Source organism: Dendrobium catenatum, unplaced genomic scaffold, assembly GCF_001605985.2.
Source record: "Dendrobium catenatum unplaced genomic scaffold, ASM160598v2 fragScaff_scaffold_1061, whole genome shotgun sequence".
Classification (NCBI taxonomy): domain Eukaryota; kingdom Viridiplantae; phylum Streptophyta; class Magnoliopsida; order Asparagales; family Orchidaceae; genus Dendrobium; species Dendrobium catenatum.
The window spans coordinates 3,372,988-3,394,460 of NW_021319523.1; the positions used below are offsets into that span (position 1 = coordinate 3,372,988).

Here is a 21,473-nt window from a genome sequence, read left to right on the forward strand (position 1 = left end):
AGCCAATCCCTCCCAAAACCCATATTGCCTAATTGAGTTTTCCTTTTGATGCAAGTAAGAGTAACCCATTTAAAATTCCATGTTAAGCTCACCACAATATAAATGACCATGCTTGATCGTCTTCATTATATTTGCACAGAACATGTCAGAAACATCATGTCATATATTACATTTAGTTTTCATGTTTTAAGTTCCATCACATAAAGCCTTTGGATCTATATTTATTCCAGGTTACTTGCATTCATATAGCTATTGTATTTAGGTTTTATTTTGTACTAATCACATCTATGATGATGATGGTCATCATCATCTCGGTTGCAACAGGAATCCAACAAGAACAGTGTGTGTATGTTTTGCTAAACGATAGGATGAACTTGAAAAAAACTTTGTTGGTAATCTGGAAACTCTTTCAACTTGCACATTTAAGATGGAACAGCAATTATTATCTAAACTTTAATTTTTATCACATAGAAATAAAATTATTACTGATCATAGACATTGTAATAAATGAACACAAGATACCATGAATGAAAGGTTTGCACAATTCCCCACTCTTGTGCTTCAATCTAATCCCCATCATCAATCTCAGAATGATCATGCTCACCCCATAGATCTCAGTCAAATATTTGAGGACTACATTGATGATCCATCATGGGATCATCAATTATTGAGTTCAGTCCGTAAGTATATAGGTGATCATATGTTGTATTTTCTCTTTTATGTCTTCATGTTCAACCCGTATGTTATGGGTCATTTGGTCATATTGAGTCATGTGGTGCATTTGTTGAGTTATTATCATGATTATTGTGTTGTAGCTACGTCTTGAGTCACATGAGCCTTTTGTATACAATGACAGGGAACCCAAGTCTGTTCATGGTATTTGATCTCTTTTTAGCCAATTTTTACCATCTTTTTTACTATCATTTGACCACCACTTCACTAATTAACCTCTATATTACCTTTTTTTATCATGTCATCTCATCATTCACTCCACTTTCCCTCTCGCACATTGCATGGACACAACTCCTTTCCTCTAATTACTTTATGAAAACTCATTTAATTCCACTCTCCACTGTCTTTGAACATGGGAACTCACATAAACTCTTGTAACCCTACAAATGACTCCACTCTCCCCTCCTCATGTGTGGTTGGGCCACCCCATCCAAGGCTTTGGTTTTTCTTTGTCACCGCTATATATAGTCCCTAATTGAGTCTTGATTGATTAGATCTTTAAATTAAAAAAAAATAGTTATTTTCCTGCAATTCGAGCATAATTTTGTGCGTTTTCCACTAAAATGATTTCTTGCAAATTCACTATCTTTTGAGAAGGATGTCCAAGGAAGAAGGGAAGCCAACATAATAAAGGACTAGTCATGAAGCTTCCAATTTAGCCTACTCCAAACTAGTCATTTTATTTCTTGCCATCATAAGATTTGAAAACATAGATTAGTTATCATTATTTCTTGCATCATCTTAACAGTCTGTTAGATGTATCTCAATAGTTCGCTTGGAGAATCCACTAGTAAAGTATTTATCACAGCTTAAGTAACTATTCTAATAAACATAAACCAAGTCTTTCAATCTCTTTGCAAAATACATTTGTGAAGTTTACATCCAATATGTATAATATTTGGTGTCAAAACAAATTTTCTCGATAACTTCTTATCTTGTGTTGAATTAAATTTTCTGCACTAGATTGTGCTAATATATCATTATTATTAGAAATCCATCCATTTATCAAAATTAAGTGAAAAAATCTAGATCACCGCCTCATTATGTTATTATTTACTCATAAAATTATGTATTCATTTCAATAGCATTTGCATACCATCCAAAAAAATATATTCTTGCATAAAAAATATGCATTTTCTATCTTTTTTAGAGCTCTTTTTATTGTGATAATATCATAGTTCTTTAAGTTCTATTTTTTATGTATAAGCACTTTATTTTGACCAGCTCAAAATCCTCAACTTTTTAGTAGATCACATATCCTGGTTCTTGTTGACCCCATTGTCTGGTGTGCGTTATAGAGTTTTGATAATAACAAAGATAATTTGGTTGAGAGGATTTTGGAATAAGTCAAGTTTGTACATAGCTTAATACTAAAAACCGCATATATATAGTGAGGAATCAAAATATGGGCATAACACATAATTAGCAAAATATAGGACTCGGATGAAGACAATAAATCAAGAAAAAAATGTTGAACTCAAAATTCATTAGATCAAAGTTTCGTGACGAGAGGCAATATGGATTTAATTCTACACAAGTCAAATTATGGAGTTGTATTTTTATAGTATTTGAGTCATATATGTATGTTTTTCAATATATGTAAACAATAAATCAATTCATGCCCCTTTTCTTTCTTCTTAAATGATAATACTTATTTCTAAGCATCTTAAAATCATTACGCAAATCAGAAGCCTTTAATTTACATCATATACATTCTTTTCATTTTTACATCCCAAAACTATTCATCAAACCATAATACTAAGATACAAGATAACTAGATTACTGCCATGGTACCTGCTACTTTTTTTTTTAGAAAGTGATCATGATAATATAAGATGAGCTATGTGCTCAGTGAGATAAATAGTTCTAATATAAGAGATATACAAGAAAAAAATAATAATAAGATACATGCTGGTCTTTTGAACTAACATGAATATTTATAATTATACTATTTAACTAACATGAACATTTTTCATTATAGATATAGCTAGGTTAGTGAAGTAATAAACTTTAAAGAAAAGTTTATTTGACATTTAAATAAACAAAAGACTTACTTTTAAACGAGAAGCATGAGCATCTATAAGAATATGAAATGCATCTATCAATTGTTAAATCATAAAATACACTCTATCTCGTTTATTTTTTTCAACATTACTCATTAATTTTTTAGAAATATCATATAATATATGTAAGCTTTTGACATATTTATATCATTGGTAGTCTATCTAGCTCGCTGAACTTAAAAATTATCAATAATATTTGGAAATTCAAAAAAGGAATTATCAATGGCTCCTCGATCTCAAGGTTGAGCCTTATAATATTAACTTTCTAGGATTGGGAGTAAGAAACCTCCTTTTTTCCTTTATGAAGGCTTATATTATCAAAACCTTTACCTCTTCCTACACAAATCACCATAGCCTGTCAAACTATCTCACATGACATGACCTTTCCTTAGCCTCTTTCAATTTAATACTATTATCGTAAATAAGTAATTTTCTTAGCATTTATATTCACCTATTATCAGCTGATCTATTTGGCTTGCGCAAAGATAAATATGATTATATAACAATCAACCTCTATGTGATTAAATAAACATTATATTCTATAAAATAATATGATGAATTGAGCTAATTAAAATTATCTTGAATTTATTTAAATAGGTGATCCCATAAAATGAATTAGACTTGTTAATATGATCATGTCCTGCTTAATGTTAAGAATATCTACTTACATACATACAATCATTCAAACAAATTATACAAATTAACAATAATATACCTAATAATAATTTGCTCTGTATTTAGAAATTGGATATTTCAACCAATGTTTAAAATTGCGTATTCGGGTATTGAGGCGTTTTTCATTCGTGAGGCGAGGCGTAAGCCTCAAGGCGTTTTGAGGCGTAAGCCTCAAAATAAAAAGATTGCGTAAACATAAAATGATAAATTTTTTATATACTAATGAGTGAATAATATAAAACATAAAAAGCATAAGATATGAAGTGAAATCAAAATATCCCAATAATAAGACAAGATGAAATATAGTTCAACTCAAAATTCTATCTTTCCCAAATCCCAGTATTCTTTTCATTAACATATAATTCCAATTTCCAAAAATAAATAGCAATGATATATCACATAAGAACTTATAATTCATCAGCACTGTCATCACTAAGGGGTTCTTCATTTGAATCATCATTATGATGAACTGCTCTCTCCCCTTCCTCCTCTCCTATAGAGTCTAATGTTGGCATTTACTTCAATATTTATGTAAGTTTTAATATGTATAGCGTGAGGTGTAAGTCTCAAGCCAGTGAGGTGAGGCGGGCCTCAAGGAGGGCCTCAACCAAGTTGAGGCGCAAGCCTCATAAAAAAAACTCGAGGCGTAAGCATTGAGGTGTTTTTTACTAGAATTGCGCAAAGGCGAGCCTCATATTGTGCAATTTTAAACCATGATTTCAACTGAATTCTAGGTTGTCTTTGGAATGAATTTATAATTTTTATCGCATCGACATCTTGTTCTTCCGTAAAAATTTAACAGATAACAATAAGTTTCTCAATTTCATATAAATTCTTAAATTTATAACTAAAAAAAAAATCAACTAGCCTCAAACAATATTTTTGCATTGAGATAACTTCTTCGCGTTCAAGCCTTTAATCCTATGAACATGAATCCAAACTCAATTTACAGAAAAATGTGCTAAAATAAATTTTTTACCAAAAATCTTGAATTCTTCTTTTCCCCTTCTGTTCCTTTTTCTTTTTTTTTTTTCCCTTATTCTCTTATTCTTCTAATCTTTTTCTTTTCTTCTTCCCTTCCTCTTCTTCTATTTTTCCTCTACTCTTCTTCTTCTTCTTCTCTTCCCTTCTTTGTTTTCCTAACCCAAGCTTCCCCTCCTATGCCCGATACAAGCTTCCTTCTCTGTTTCCCTACTCAAGACACTTCATGAAGATGATTTTGCCTCCATCTATTATAATAGGCTGGGAACCAATAAGGAGATAAATAAAGCAGAAGATTACTTGAGTTTGGGATTTAACAAGTTTTTAACTTTTTTTTTACCAGAACAAAATATTCTATTAAGAAAGAAAGATACAGCACAAGACCATAAGAAGGGCTACAGCAATAGAATTACAATTAATGTTAAAATAAAGAAAAGAAGTAGCAAGGCAAACTGAGAGTAGGAAAGACAAAATCGGAAGAATAAAATAGCACATCCCAAACCATCCAAAAGAAGAAAATCATTTCTTCTTGGAATTCCGTTTACGTTGCTTAACAAAATTATCGAGCGAGCCCGTATCCAAGGTGTTATCAATAAAGTCCTCCCCACTATCAATAGTCATGTCATCCTGTAGCCAATCACATTGTCACCTAACATCTCTAGCAACATAGGCTAACATATTATCATTAAAAATGATAGAAATAGGCACATCCACTAGAGGCATCACACTACCTTCCTCCCCTATAGCAGCCAAGGTTTCCTCACCACAATCAACAAAAGAAACAGAATTATCAACAGACAATTCCGCACCATCACCAACAATCGGACTATCGCTAAGATTAATACAACAATTACTATCATATACAGCCACAAGGGCAGGAGCCATATTAGGAGAAACAACCCCATTCATCGAACGAACAGCATCAGCAGGCGCAAGGGCTGCAAGGGAGAGAACAGGGTAAGACACTTGCCCGACAGAAGGCACACCCACAGCATAATCATTAATAGCATGGATAAGGGAATCTAGCACAGCAACTGCCTCCACCAAAACAATAGGAGAGCCACCCAAACAAATCCCAGCAACAGAAATAGGGACAACGGGAGACTAAACTTGGCAAGACGGAATTAACTCAACCCCTATATCACCAATAACGGGCAAAACAACGGGAGACAACTACAGAATTGTCCTGACACAGAGGCGGTAAAATAATAGGAGACGAATCAGCAAGAGTAGGACTAGGAAAGATAAGAGTAGTATACCATAAATCCCCAACATCCCCATCGCCAACATGAATGTCATTATCATCAGAAACCCAAAAATCCGGTTTAGACAAAGGAGCAGTAGGCAAGCTAGCATCAAGAGTAGGTCGGCAATCACCAAAAGAATGACCAAGACACTTACATTTGGGACAAAAGAGAAGAAAATCCTCCATAGTAACTTGCTGGAAATACCCTAGTTTCTCGGGTCCTATCCAAATCTTGTCAGAAAATTTCTTCGTAATATCAATTTCCACCAGCACACAGGCAACAAACGGACGAGACCCCAAAGAAGTGGCATTATCCACCTTCAACGGGTTACCAAAGAGAAGCCCCAATCCATGCAAGATACGAGGAGAGAAAAAATGGGGACGCAAATTAGGGAATGAGATCTAAATCGGGACAATGGGAGACTCATCCCCAATGTCACCGGAAGGAGACCATTTAGACACCTATTGAAAACTAGATAAGACCTATGACAAAACACCCTACTATAGTCAAGATCATTTTTCCAGCTTAATGAGAATATGAGATGAATCCAACACGGTCACAGAGAAAGATCCATTTAAACCAAGATTGAATTTTTTTTTTTTTTTGAATCGACGCAAGCGGAGGCCGCCGCGAAGGGAAGAAGCCAACAAGCGAAAACTTAAATGGTTCGGCAAGAGCAAAAGATTCCTCTTCCGAAACCAAAAGAGCAGGAACGCCACGGAAAGAAAACCATATAAAATCAAGAAAACTACTAGGAGATGATCCCGCTAAAGCTTCCAAAAACGAGCGAGACCTAACTGATCCATCCAGAAAACCAAAATCGGAAGAACGGGAAAATAACAAAGAAAATGAAAGGGAAAAAGAACTTCCCTCTGCACGCGAAGGAAGAAGTCAAGCACCACCGGCAGAGGAACACATCTGACAGCTCAAATACTTGTAATGCAGTTGCGAACTACAGAAATACTCCGGCGGTGTTGCTGAACGCGGCGGAGTGACTGGACAAGGCAGAGTTGCTCAATGTGGCGGAACTGCTGGCGGTGTGCAGTGGAATCTCATTTTCTTCTCCGGGAACTCCCTTCGTGACTTCCGATCCGACCAGAACTCCCTCACTCCGGCGTGCAGTGGGGCTGCTTGCGCTTTGATTCGTGCAAACATGTTGCAGATATCAAAGTGTTGTTTCAGAGTTTATCGCTAACAGCTCCTCAACAACACCTTCAGAGGTACGAATAAGTTTTTAACCTCATTTATATTTGAGTTCCGAATTTCATTTCAGCTTTCTATCTTTTAGAATTTGACAATGCAAGCTACCGAAAAAAGGGGGAAAAATAAGTTTGCTATAGAACATTAGTTAGGTGAATAGAAAAATTAAATACTTCGGGACATCTTATTTAATTATAAAATGCTAATATACTCATTTGTTTATATACATTTCTATGTATTAAAATAATTGAAATAAAATAAAGAATTATATAAAATAATTTTGATGATTTCTGGGCTACAAGAAAAATGAGGTGCAACTTTTTCAGAATAAATTTTCATCTTACCCTTTTGAAAATTTAGGCATCACAAGACATAATAACTGTTCAATTGTTTAATGTGCTTTATTCAAAAATTAATGTCAGATACAGGCAACACATGCCCTAACATGACCGAAACTCACCTCGATACAAGGTATACAACAGTTGTTTTTAGTTCAATGAACTTTTTCTTCATATTGGACAGTAAATGGATGTCCTAAAACCATACAGTGAGTTGTTGGGTCAAATTAGTTGTACAACTAGGTTATATTTGTGTGGTTACTTTGAAATTTATATACTCCTAGGAAGAAAGAACTCTTCCAAATGCATCTCATGTTCATGGTGGACACCTATCGAGCACGGACATTGCTCTGAAACACCCCAACATGTCCAACGCTTTGGAAATTATGTCAAAAGTTTTTTAGCGTAAAATTGAACTTCAACACTTATCTAACATGCCAGGACATGGGCATAACACAAGCAAGACAACTAAATATAAGAATTCAAAACCGAACCATGTATGCAAAGGACTTAATATTCATATGAACCCTTAGCTATCGGCGAAACATATCGAATCTCCTCTTCGTCAAAGATGTCACGCATCTCTGCCTCGACTTTGAAGCCATCTCGCAATCATGTGCACTTTTGTGATAATCGGTGCCCTTATACTTAGCCGACCATCTCCGCCTCTTCTTTTACATGCAGCCTTCTTCTACAAGTAGCCCTCATGGACCTCAAGCCTTAACTAGCAACGGTTCTTAACAAAAGAAGATAATAAAATGGCTAGTTTATTTATTTTCTCCTTTATTCTAATCACTAACATGTGATATCACTATTTGAAAAAGAAATTGGGTAGTTTATTAGTGTGTGAGAAATAGCTCTCTCACAACAATTTACTTCATTATTCAACTAACAAAAAAATCTAATGTAAAACGATTGGATTTTTATCCAATGATTTATTTTCTTTACTAAATTCATTGATTGACATTTAGGGTTTAACTAGAAGCTATAGATATTTATTTATTTGAGTTCTTATTAAATTCAATTTTTTACTAATAAATTCCTAATTTTTTTAATTAAATATGATATTGTACTTCATCCTATAATGTCTTTAATAAAGAATAATATAAATTATATAGTTCATATTAATAATTTATAAAATATAACAATGTGCGCAAAGAGCATTGTATCCTAAATTTTACAATTATGTTGTATCGTTGTTCTCATATCATATCTTTTCCATTTTTGTGCTCATAGAAATACAGTTTTTAGGATTTTTGGATTTATGTAAATAGTATAATGTTAAAATCACACTAAAGATTAATGTTAATTCTGGTGCATTGTTAGGGATGAAGTACATTTGATGAAATATTGAAATATAAGTGCAATTAAATCAATGTTAGATTTTTCCTTCGTGATCCTTGAAATTTTTATGACATTTTATACTTCATAGTAATATTTTTATTAAAAAAAATATTTAAATTAAGGATTTTGATCATGCACTTTATCTTAATAATTAAAAAAAATATTGTGCCCGTGGCATATTGAGTCCACGTGTCTTTATCATGTTATATCCATGCCTCATATCGGTATTCATGACTCTTAACTTGTACTACTTCATAATTTCACATTTTCTATTCTAGCAGGTTATCATTATCCTGGTAAACAATTATGCACTCCCATAGCATCCTTTTGGCCATTTCTTATATGGAAACTCCATGCTGGTGGAATTGCTAGCTACCATTGATGTAATAAGACTGCACTCCTTAAAAGTCAATTTTACTTTACATCATTTGAAACATAATATTACACATTTAATAATGTTGCAACTTGCCAACAGAAAAACTATTAAAAAAAAACCTCGAGTTTATACCCCTCTGCTAACCTCTGCATCACCATGACACTATCAGAGTATGAATTTGTTTTGAGCTTACCTCATACTCAAAAATAGCACACTTTTTACTATGCTCTAAAACAATGATGCTTCTCACATTTCTTTAACGAAATTACCTCTTTATGGGTTAGCCAACTACTATATGTTTAATTGAGATGTTCTCTTTGTAAGATGCTTTTGGAAAACCCTAAATTTATTTCATACCAAATGAATTATTCTGCTTTTCATTCTCGAATGGATAAACAACACAAAGTAGATGTAGAAGCATTGAAAATTTGATAAGATGTTTGGTGGGTAAAAGCATTGTAAATTGGGAATTACATCTATCTACAATTGAATTTGCCTATAAAAGCATAAGAAAAAGCCCCATTTGAAATCAATGGCATAAATCCACAAAAACTTTTAGATTTTATTCTGCTGCGTATGCATGCATGTTCAAATTTTTCCATCATCAGTTGCAAAGCACATAAATGACATATGTGATGCTCATCAACAAATTGAATTTTAGGCAAATAAGTACAAATATTCTCCTAACGCAACAAGAAAAGAATATAATGTTTGTTATTTTGTTATAATTGCTATTCATCTCAAATGCATTCAACAAGCGTCTTATAAGAAACTACATACTAACATCTAGTTCATACCATATTATAAGGAAGCTATAGGTTCAAATGCATATGTTCGAAATTTATCTCATGAAATGCTGATTAGTCATACAGTTAACATTAAAGATATTTTTCCATGTACGTTAACTTTTAAAGCCTCCAGAACTGTCTCCTAACATGTCTACAATTGAACTTTCCTGTGTAGCTCCCATGCAATTTTCAAGCTTGCCACAGACTTTCTTGCACTGATATTCAATCAAATTGTTATTAATGAGATTACCCTGGGTCCATTTAGGTCCCATCATTATCTTGTTTATTGGCATGATCATCCTCGATCTGATGATACATAGACCGCTCTAAGCTACAACAGCTTGCACCCAAGCATTGGGACCAACACCACCACTATAACTCTTTGGAGGCATTTTTCTCCGAATCCAAGGGGAGCTAATGCAAAACAGCAAGTGGAACACCATTCAATCACTTGCTGCTTGGCAAGAAATGACTTTTTTTCTTTATTTAGAATTTATGAATGCAGTTTCATTTGATGCAATCATATTTAATGGACATTATCATTATGCTACATATTTATCTTTAATTTAGCTCTTCATACATTTTTCATTTTGTTTGGACTTTTATTCAAAATAAATTAAAATTAATTAGCATATATAAGATCCATATTTATCTTTTCAAGTCTAATCAATGTTTCACAGTAGATATTTCCTTATATGCAACATCCAGTCCACCCTCTTTCTTTGCTATTCACCTTTGTGATTTTATGGGAGGAAAAGCAAGCTAAGTGGAATGATTATTTCAACTTCTTGCAACTAATTATCAAAAAAAGGTACATATAATCCATTCTTTTCAAAATTTCCTAGTTTAAAAATAAAGGTGATGCACAAGATTGTGCTATAGAGGAATTAAGTTAATGTGTTATACCTTAAAACTGTGGGAGAGAGTTATGGAGCATAGGATGCGGCGTGATACTAATGTTTCTCAAAATCAAATTGGATTCAAGCCGGGTAGGTCTACTATGTAAGCTATACAATTATTGAGATGTTTGATGTAGAAATACAGAGAAAATAAAGAGGATTTACATATAATATTTATTGATTTGGAGAAAGCATATGATAAAGTTCCAAGAGAAGTGTCATGGAGAGTTTTAGAAAAGAAAAGGGTTAATAATGTTTATATTCAAGTCATTAAGGATATGTATGCAGGAGCTGGTACTTCTGTTCAAACACAAGGTAGTTTGACCAAGTATTTTCCTAATTCAATTGGATTACATCAAGGATCAGCCTTAAGCCCATATATTTTTGCTTTAGTCATGGATGTTCTCCCTAGACATTTGCAAGAGATTGTACTTTGGTGTATGCTTTTTGTTGATGATATTCTTCTTGTTAATAATACTTAGAGGAGTTAAAAGTAAACTTGAATTATGGAGGTCAACCTTAGAATCTAAAAGCTTTCATTTGAGTAGATCTAAAACTGAATATATAGAGTGTAATTTTAGTAATAATAGATTTAGTGGGGGGATTGTGACTTTAGGTGATCAAGTAATTAATAAGAGTACACGTTTTAGATATCTTGGGTCTATTGTTCAGAGTGATGGTGAAATAGATTAGGATATTATTAGTAGAATTCAAGCTGCATAGTTGAAGTGGAGAAATGCATCGGGTTTGTTGTGTGATAGAAAAGTCCCCCTCAAACTTAAGGGGAAAATTCTATAAGATGGTGATTACACCTACAATGCTTAATGGTGCATAATGTTGGCCATTAAAAGAGAAGTGTGATATTAAGTTAAGTGTTGCAGAGATGAGGATGCTCAGGTGGATGAGTGGCTTTACTTTCAGAGACAATATATGAAATGAGCATATACGTGAAAATGTTGGAGTAGTTCTAGTGGAAGATGAGATTAGAGAGAGTCGCCTTAAATGGTTTGGTCACATAAAACTGCAGCCTTCTGATGACCCGGTTAAAAAAGTAAATGTATTAAATTTGACTTATGTTAAGAAAGAGAGAGGTAGACCTAAAAAGACTTGATTAGAAAATATTAGAAATGACCTTTATTTAATAGATTTAAATGAGAATTTAACTATTAATAATGGAAAAAAAAGGATTCATGTAGCCGACCCCACATATTGGGATAAAGGCTTGATGTTGGTGTTGGTGTTATTACATCTTTTAGCGACTGTGATTTTGTTTTACTTTCATATTTTCACTCAGCTTCCGTTTTTCTATCACCTATACAATTAAAGTATGTGAAGTAAAATTTAAGGAAAAAAAGTTTAATAAAACGTTACCAGTTCTACGTGATACTTGGACACTCCAAATGGCAAAAAATGAACACGATTGAAAGTGCAGTCCTTGTTGCTTTGTTCTAGTCATTAGTTCCCCAGTAAAAGGCATATTATTTGCCATCTTTGTCAAGCTTAGTGTCCTCATAATACCATCTTCATATGCAATGACAACGCATCTGTAAGGATACATTAGAAGTCACTGTTTCGTTCAAGAATAATGCACAAGTTAATTGAATGTTACCTAGGATCCTTCAACCAATCAAGACCTAGCACAGCTCTTTGGACCGGACAAACGTCCATTAAAGGACGATAGGGGCTGCTGAAGAAGGAAAGAGAGTCAATAATCAGATTTTAAAAACAGCACAAGTAAACTAAAATATTAGCAAAAGTTTCTAAAAATGTAAAAGTAATAAACAGTAGTAATGGCATTATCAGTATTTACAACGGTAAGGAGATGAGACAAATTGCTAAATCTAATTTGATAGGATCTGATCAAACAAATACAAAAGGAGAAAGATACCTATATTGTAACATATTATATGTCCGTCATCATCATTAGCATTGTCCCAACTATTTGGGATTACATTTATAAATCTTCATTCTTGATATTTTTAGAAACAAAAAAGTGATGCTAAATAGGCTCTCAGTAAATTAGGAGGCCGTTATTTTCCAGCCATTCGTTATGCTAACCTATACAACTCAAAATGAATGCTTAAATTATACGTCAGGCAAGATCGTTTAAAGAAAATATACCACTGAAGCAGAATAATGCTACCAAAAACCTCTAGTATTTTTTTAAAACTATAATTTATGTTACAGACAATGATTGTTAATCACCCTACATGTAAGCCTTTAAATTCATGTATAGAATTAGCTTTCAATATCGGTTTATTAAATAATTTAAACATTTTTCACCCACGCATTTAACCAATAATTTAAATATTATAAATACTTTCATCAAATAATGCACAACTCTTCTGATTTGTATCGACCACCAAACTTAAATAAGCACAATCGAGAATAAAATAAATATCAGATGGCATACACATAGAAAAATCTAGTAAATAATTTGTCTAACTCTTGCAAATCTCATAATATAAGAATTGTTGATGTAAGATCTATAGAATCTTTCTGGCAAATGCAAAAAAATTGGGACTCCCATAGAATGATGGTTGAAAGGTTATTTTGGTGATAGTGAAATAGTTATTCCAGATTTGGACAAATGTAGTGCTAACACTAATACATTGTCAAAGGATAAATTTTTCTTGGAGTAAGAAGGGAAGTAATATCCAAAGTTTTGGAAAGTTCAAAAACTAATTGTGATATTTTTATGAATTTAGGATCAGGGGTTCAAGAGTTGTGATATTTTAATATGACTGTTCATAGCAGGAAATCGTCTCTCAATATCAAGATTTTATGCTATATTTGGGAGAGTTCTGAAAGGATTAGATGTTCTTTGGGATCGAGGGAAGATAAGCTTCTTAATTTTTCTCCAGTGAATTCAAAGAGATTATAGATCAATCATCAGCTTGCATGAAAAATTATATATAATGAATAGCCCTGGTTTGAAACCTTGTCCTTGACCTCTATCTCAATGCTGCATCACATACTCACTCATCCAAATAGGAGGAAAACAAAAGGATCTTCCAAACTATGATGGGATATGAAAAAAAGTATAGAGCATTGAGGGTATGGTGAAGATAAGGTGGTTTGAACTTGTTAGGATATAAAAGAAGTGTTTGAGTAATAGTTAAAACAAAAAGAGGTTAGCTTAATTATATAATGGAAGTTTAATTAAGATAGCTTGAGTGAAATTTCAACATATCTCTAAGGTTTTATCTGGAATCAAAAGTTCCCTCTTGACCCCATGTGTAGAGAGGAAGCGTTTGATGTTTCATTCTTATGCAAAAATTTAAAAAAAAAAAAAAAAAAAAACTTTTAACAATAGTTTAAAAGAGAGCAACCAAAGAGTTGCAGAATTTTTATCAATGAAGAATTATACAAAAAAATGGCCACTCAACATAAATAAAAGTTTGATGCATGAATCATATAAGAGCATCCAATGTCATATAAAGAAGTTTTTTTCTAATCTTCAACAAATGCGGTGTGCTATCATTTATCACAGAATTTTAGATCACTAGTTAGAAAAGGAGATTTTTTTATGAAAACATATAACAATAATAGTATCAGCAGCAATTATAGTGAATTAATAAAAGTGTTTAGATGCATGGATCATTTAAGGAAATCTGATAGGTACCACTTGAATATTCCAAGTGATTCCTATCGGATCTTCGCCAAATCACCAATATTTCACTGTTTTCAATAGAAAACAGCCACCAACAATGGAAAAGATGAGAGAAAAGGGAGAAAACTTTGGAAAAAACAATAGCAAACAATTGTATTCCCCTAGTAGACGATCAAAACCAAAGCAAGATACAATGTTCTTCAATTCGAGAGGAAGAACAACTCTCCCACAATCTCCGGCAACGCCAAGAGCCCAAGCAAGAAAACCTAGAACACAAAACTCTTTTCAAAATCAAGATGCCCCTAATCCCCTCATAACTCCCTATTAATACAATCTAATTCAAATTAAAAGCAAAAGGACTTCTCTACCCTTCCTTCTCCCTCCAAAAACACTTAAACCATGTTTGAATTGCAAGTGGACCCCACCCCAAGCCTCTTCTCTGTGCCGCCTCCGCCTGAAGAAAACCCGGACCGGCAGGCCGGTCCAGGTTGGGCCGGTCCAGGCTGGACCGGCATAACAAAATCAAGCAAAACATAAATGAGCATCTTTCTAGATGGTCAATTAATGCATTGTGCATACCGTAGGTCCCAAAACTTTAGGCCTTCATATCCAGCAGTCACAATTAAGTTTGAGCATTCAACATCACTGCATAAACACAGTTATCACAAAAATAACTTCATAGGTTAGAACATCAGATATAAAAGATTCCAAGCAAGAGATCTTAATTGAATAGGATTTGTAACAGTTACCTGTCATCTGGAGCCCAAGCAAGAGATCTTATAGCAACTGTGTCAGCAGTAAAGCATAGCAAGGGCTTGGTATCTAGATAATAAAATAATTGAGTTACATCAGTTAATATAAAAAAAATCTAAGAACAAAATTTGCAATAAAATGGCAAATGATGTTGGAATAGTTCAATAATATGTTAAGAAGCATTAAAGTCATGACTACTCTGATAATAATTTAGACATAAAGCATCAAAAAATAAATCAAAAAAAGTAGCGGTTTTAGAAGAAAATTAAGCACAACAAAATCGTCATATCAAACAGTCAGTTTACTTTTGCTCACCTTGAGAGGAAAGCTGTGAAGAGAACTTCCACAGGGCAACCTAAAAAAGAGAAATAACAATAAGTTCTATTCCAACTAAACATTTACAAAAATGAAATTTTAAAATCATGAAATCTACAAAATGAAAATACTTCATCGATAAACCACCTAAAAAACAGACTTAATGCAATGCAAATTGCTCAATCTGAACCACATGCAAGATAGCTCTCGGGGTATTCAGGATTTATTCTAACATAGGGTGCCTATGATTGGATCATCAAGTGATTAAGGCCCTAATGAGCTGTTGTGCCCAATTACAAAGCTAATTTATAGGCTATCTTATAAAAGAAAATGTATCATGAAAAGTATTTCAATGAACATAATCAATCAAATTCTAGGCATTTGGTAATGTTCATTTATTTCAATAAGCATAAGCAATCAGTTATGATAAAATAATCTAACCTTAACTTCCAAAATGGAATAAGAAAGAACGTACCATTCCATCATGGCACCCAGCTAAAATTAAATCACGAGAGGCTGAAGGAGACCATTCCAATGTAAGAGGAATACTGAATTACAAAATGTTATAGATCTAGTAAGATATGGTATAGGAAAATATTTTAGTTATTAAAAACATATACGTATTTGATACATATTGAACCAAGGACAATTTCTAAAATTAATCACCATAAAAAGATCACATAATGTTTCACATAGAGATGTATCACTTTTCAATATACAGCAAATAAAGAATAAAGAAACAACTAAAGGTAAACACTTTTACTGTTGGGTTTTAACTAGATGCGGATAGCTAAAAGTATGCATGCAAATAGACAAAAATATGCACATACAAAATCTAAGAAAATATGCTAGCTCTTGTAAAGGATCAACATGTGCCTAATGCACTTTTACCAAAATTAGTGTTTTGTTCTTTTTCTTTTTTTTTTTTTCTAAATGAAAACTTGTCCCTACATTACAAATTTTGGCATGTGGAATAGAATCTTTCTTGCACCAAAGTTGATTGCAGTTGCAGCATACAATAAATGCCGGATCGAAAAGTACACATATCATTTAATTGCCAAAAAAGAATTTGTCAACAAGTTTATTAAACCAAAATTTTCACTCTGCACTACGGACAACCTAAACGTTAAAACTTAAATGTTGTGACTGCATAACCGAATCCCCTAATTAATTATATTGTTGAACTAATTAAGAAAAATCATGTATCACAATAGATTGAAAATAAATTAAGGATGAATTGAATGTTTGTATATGGAATTCATTTTTTTTGCACGGTTAGTTTCAAAGTATCATTCCCACTATTACCAACTTCATTTTGAAAATTCATGTTATTACAACAAAGAGGTGAGTTTAGAATTTTGAAAATCAAGTTGGTAATGGCGGGATGGATCCTTTAAACTAACCATGTAAGAAAATAAACTCATATACAAACATTCAATATATCCTTAATTTATTTTCAATATGTTGTAATAGTCAGATCAATAATATAATTAAATAGGGGATTCAGATATGCAGTCACAACATTAAAGTTTAATGATTAGGTTTTCCTTAGCCACAAGCATAGAGGTGAGGACAAAATAATTTAATAAATTTACCTGTAGGTTTGGTGCACACAAATCCCTATTAAAAAGAGTTCAGCCATGTTTTTAATCAATCTTATTCTTCATGTTCCTAGCATGTAAATTTTATCTTTGATCTATAAAAAAATTATATCTATGATATTGTTGGTGTAAATCCACTTTTACAACCTACTCCACTCTAATTTCAGCATCTTTTGCTCTGCCCTTCTTAATTTTGACCACGCATCCATCTTTAGGTTATCATTTTTCTAGACTGAAGTTGGCCGTTTAGTGACATTTTTTATTACCAAAAAGAAAAACCCACACAACATTGACCGTCATATAATTGTTAGATACAATTTTCTTTAGTTATTGGATATCTTCTTAACATAATCTCCTCGAGACACCCTGCCATTTTAAATATAGAATTTTGATTTCATAGGTCTGTATCCCTTAATTTTGTAGAATTGGCAAAATGATTTTACATGTATTGATCATGTTTTCATATATTTTCCTTGGCATTAAAATTTTAACCAATTTTCACATCTATTAAAATTGCAAACCATGTATTTGGATGGTTTTCTACAGCTCCTAATGCCCTTGTCTTTTTAAAGTTTTCCTTATTGTTCTTACCTTAAGAACTAGTAAGAAAAAAATTAGGATAGTCATCTGCACACTAAAATAACTCATTAGGATATTTTCTTATAAGCACATCACTAACAAATTAATTAATAATTTGTTTGCTACTTAACCGATACTTTTGGTACTCATCAACTGCTCATAATAACTTGTCCTAACAAATAAATTAGTGTATGCTAAGCGGTACAGGTGGGCGACTTATTAGGCTTTGAATTTCATTTTATAAATTTAATTGTCCAATATCTAGGGATTGTTTGTCCAAATCTTGCTGTTTTGAGATTTAATCATATTTTAAGGTTTGTTGTGATGAGGACATCGTCAGCGATTTCGACACGTGTGCAATCAGAGACACCGGAGATCGACGGCCACGATTAGGAGTTTTATTATTATTATTTTTTTGTCATGTTATGTAGTAATTTATTTTATTTTTCAGTTTTTCCGTTTTTACCCTTATGGGTATTTGGTCACTATTATAGCCCAAGGGGCATTTTAGTCTTTTGTTTCCTTTGTCATTTTGAGGCCTATATATATGGTCATTTCTTATGTAATGGGTTAATGAATATTTGAAAGAAGATTTATGTTTTGTTTCTACTTTTCTAGCATGAGTGCTTGAGAGGGAAGAGAGCTCAAGGGGAGCAAATCGCAAGGCCCACAAGTTGTTGGAAGAGTCCGCGGCTCGTGGTTAAGTTCGTTTCCATTCTATCGGTGCTTCTTTCATCCTCATCCAACACCAAATTCCCCTCCCGTCTATTCCCAATTCGAACCCCAATTTCATCCCGCCGACAACCTAAGGGAATCAACCGCCGGCCTCTCCCTTAGCCGCCGGCCACACCTCTTTCACCACCCAACCGCCGGCCACCACCTAGCCCCAAGCCATGATGAAGATGACAATCATCATAATGGCTCATTGATTGAGGTCCCGCATTAAAAGCATGAGTTATTGAATTTTGAAATTCAAAGTTCAATTTCAAAAACTTTCCTTATTTGCAAACTTCCAAATAAGGAAGTTTTTTCCGAATTCAAAATTCAAACGAAATCTAATTGGATGACTCATTATTTTCCCCCCATAAGTTTCAAACTCATTTGGAAAGAAATTCATCTCCCTAATCTCCCTCTCACAATGCCGCCGGCCCTATGAGGGTGAAATTCCCTTTAATGCTCCATTAATGCATTCAAGGCTCTTGATTCAAAATTTTCAAATTCAAATTCCCCTCCCTCTAATTTACTTAATTCTGAAATTAATTTCAGATTTGTGAATTAATCCCCTCCTCTCCTCTCTCTTGGCCGCCGGCCTTGCTTGGGATCAATTCCCATTAAATGCCACTTTATGGCATTGATCACATGAGGTTTGAAATTCAAATTCTAATTAACTTCCCTCCAAATTTACTTAAAATCTGAAACTAATTTATGATTTGAGTAAATCCCTTCTTCCCCTCATCTAGCCTAACATCCCTCTCCCAATCCACCCGCCCCCTCTCTCCCAACCTTGGCCGACCCTCCCCTTTTCCTCTCGGGGTGAAGTTCGGATACTCATAACACTTGGGGCCGAGAGAAGAGAAGACAACATTTGCCCCCTTTCTCTTCAACTATGCATGGCCGATCCTGAGATCGACCACGGCTTCCTCTTCGACGAACAAGCCTCTTCGACGAACAAGGACGGACGAACATCCTCGCATCCCCGTTCTTTGACGTGCAACTTGGACACGACGACACCGTGGAAGGCTATATCGACCGCATCCGATATCAACTTGCATTGTCGATCGAGGAGCATCTTCCACCAAGCCGTTGGATTATCATCGGACATCCGCCACCCTCACTAACTCCGACTACTTTCCCGTGGACAAAGGCTTCCGGCATCTTCCTAGTGGTGATCTCAATTCTAGTGTGCAAGATCTTCTCTCGCCAAGCCGAGTATAGTCGAGTTAATAATCCCCGAGGTGAAAACTCTCATTATTAAGTTGTGGATTGTTATTTAATAGCTCTTAGCTTTGCTACTATTTTTGTTTATCTACAAGGATTAGTTAATCTACATGTACTCCTTCGCCTAAGCAAGTTAAAAACCAAGAATCTTTATTGAATTGCCTTGTTATCACAATAAGCTATTAATTGAGATTACATTGTCAATTGTTCTTAAATTTCTTATCAAGCTCCTTTTGCATGCATGTGGTTTCACATCATATTTGGTATCAAAGCATGGTAGGCATGCAGGACATGTTAGAAAAAAAAAACATCCTAGGGTCTAACCGTTCATTCTAACTTTAAAATTGCATGCATATCATTGCGTAGTTCAATTTACTCACTGTTTTCCCTGCTGTAATTGCATTTCCTGCACACATTCATTGGCATTTAAGTCATCCTAGCTAGAGTGTGAGTGCAGCCTTTTGACTTACTTTGTTTCTATTTGCTTAGGGCAACCACACCCTTGAGTTTGACTGCTGTCCTCACTGTTCCAGCAGCTTTTAGCCTTCGTTTAGTGAACTTTTAGTCTTTGTTTGGGTGCTGTCCACTCCCTCGGAACCTTCCAAACACCTAGACAACTTAGGCAATGACTGAACCTTTCTGTACAGAAAATTCCTGCACCCTTTACTAGCCTTAAGGTGCCTCTAAACAAGTGTGTAGTTGCTGTCCTCAACCTAACAACCTCCCTAGGTGCCTAGGTTCTTAACCCACTAGTGTAGCTTGTTGTCCGAACATTTTCTGCACCTTGTAGTGAGCCTAAGTGAGCCTAACTTAGTGTCCAAATGACGTCCCTCACACCCAATCATCTTTGAGTGTCACTTGACGCTTCCCAATGGACCCGATAAGACTCCAAAAGAGTTTAGATGACATCGTTAACCTAGTGGGCAATATGACTAGAATTATGACGGAGAAACCCATTGACTATCCCCACTCCAATTACATGCCCCACTCAGCTTATCACCCGAGACCTGAGCCTAGGCCTCCTCGACCTCACTTAGAGTCACCATATCGTCTGCCTACCTTTGATGGTTCTTCGGACCCTCACTACCTTAGAGAATGGGTTAGACAACTAGAGGAATATTTTGAATCATGTCATGTCCCTGAGTCCCACCATATTAGCATCGCTAAGTCTCACCTTAAAGGTCGAGCTCTTCAATTTTGGATAAAATTGGAAGATCATAGAGAGTCTCACGGTGAGTACCTTACTTGGAGAGACATGAGACGAGAACTTAAGTTGAAATACCGACCCTCTACTAGTGACGGTCATCTAGAGCATCACCATACCTCGTTTGTTGGGACGACCCGTGGACCTTACTGTGGTCGAGACCACCCACCCATTAGTAACATCCGGGTTGCTTCCCAACCCTTTAGGTCCTCACGTAACCTAGATGGTCGACCCTCTACTGGGTCTTCTGTTGGACAAATCTTTTATGACTCCCCACGTGGACTAACTTCTGGTCAGTTCAGTCGACCTTTAGCCTCCCCAGCCTTTGACCCTACACGTGTCATCTTAGTAAAGAATTGCAGTAAAAAGAAGAAATCTACTGAACCCGAGACTGAATACACCCATTTCGTGGATACTATCGATAACGAAGAATTTTTTGAGGATGAAACTAAAGAGATTGAATCAGACTTCCTGAATGACTTAAACCCTGAGCTAGGAAAGCAAGAACCTTTAAATATCGACACCTTAACCCACCCCGATCCTAGTCTCCTCGAGGATAAGCCTTTGGACAAAGTATGCCTGGATGATAGTAATGTGATCTCGAAAGGAGCCAATCGGACTTCGAACACTTTGAATTTCAATTTGGAAGATCCTGATTTAGTTGTAACACCTACTGAGATGACTCCGGATAATTCTGATTTAATTTTGGGTAGTTCTGATTTAGTTTTGGATAATTCTGATTTAATTCTGGATAATTTTGATGGCGACTTAGATAATCTCGAGTTGGAAGTAAGTCAATCAAATTTATCACCTGATTTAAATGAAAC

General features: G+C 34.4%; 1 protein-coding gene across 4 annotated transcripts in view; it reads right to left on the bottom strand.

Annotated features, from left to right (window-relative positions):
* The window catches only part of LOC110107328 (general transcription factor 3C polypeptide 2), a 46,401-nt gene that overhangs the window by 17,825 nt on the left and 7,103 nt on the right, over positions 1–21,473 (bottom strand). For all 4 annotated transcript variants that reach the window (XM_020837573.2, XM_020837574.2, XM_028698300.1 and 1 more), the window contains 6 exons: positions 15,800–15,872; positions 15,325–15,364; positions 15,006–15,078; positions 14,836–14,901; positions 12,253–12,330; positions 12,015–12,187 (listed from right to left, as the gene is read on the bottom strand). In XM_020837573.2, coding sequence (XP_020693232.1) covers positions 12,015–12,187; positions 12,253–12,330; positions 14,836–14,901; positions 15,006–15,078; positions 15,325–15,364; positions 15,800–15,872 — 503 coding nt within the window. The remainder of the gene's footprint in view (positions 1–12,014; positions 12,188–12,252; positions 12,331–14,835; positions 14,902–15,005; positions 15,079–15,324; positions 15,365–15,799; positions 15,873–21,473) is intronic.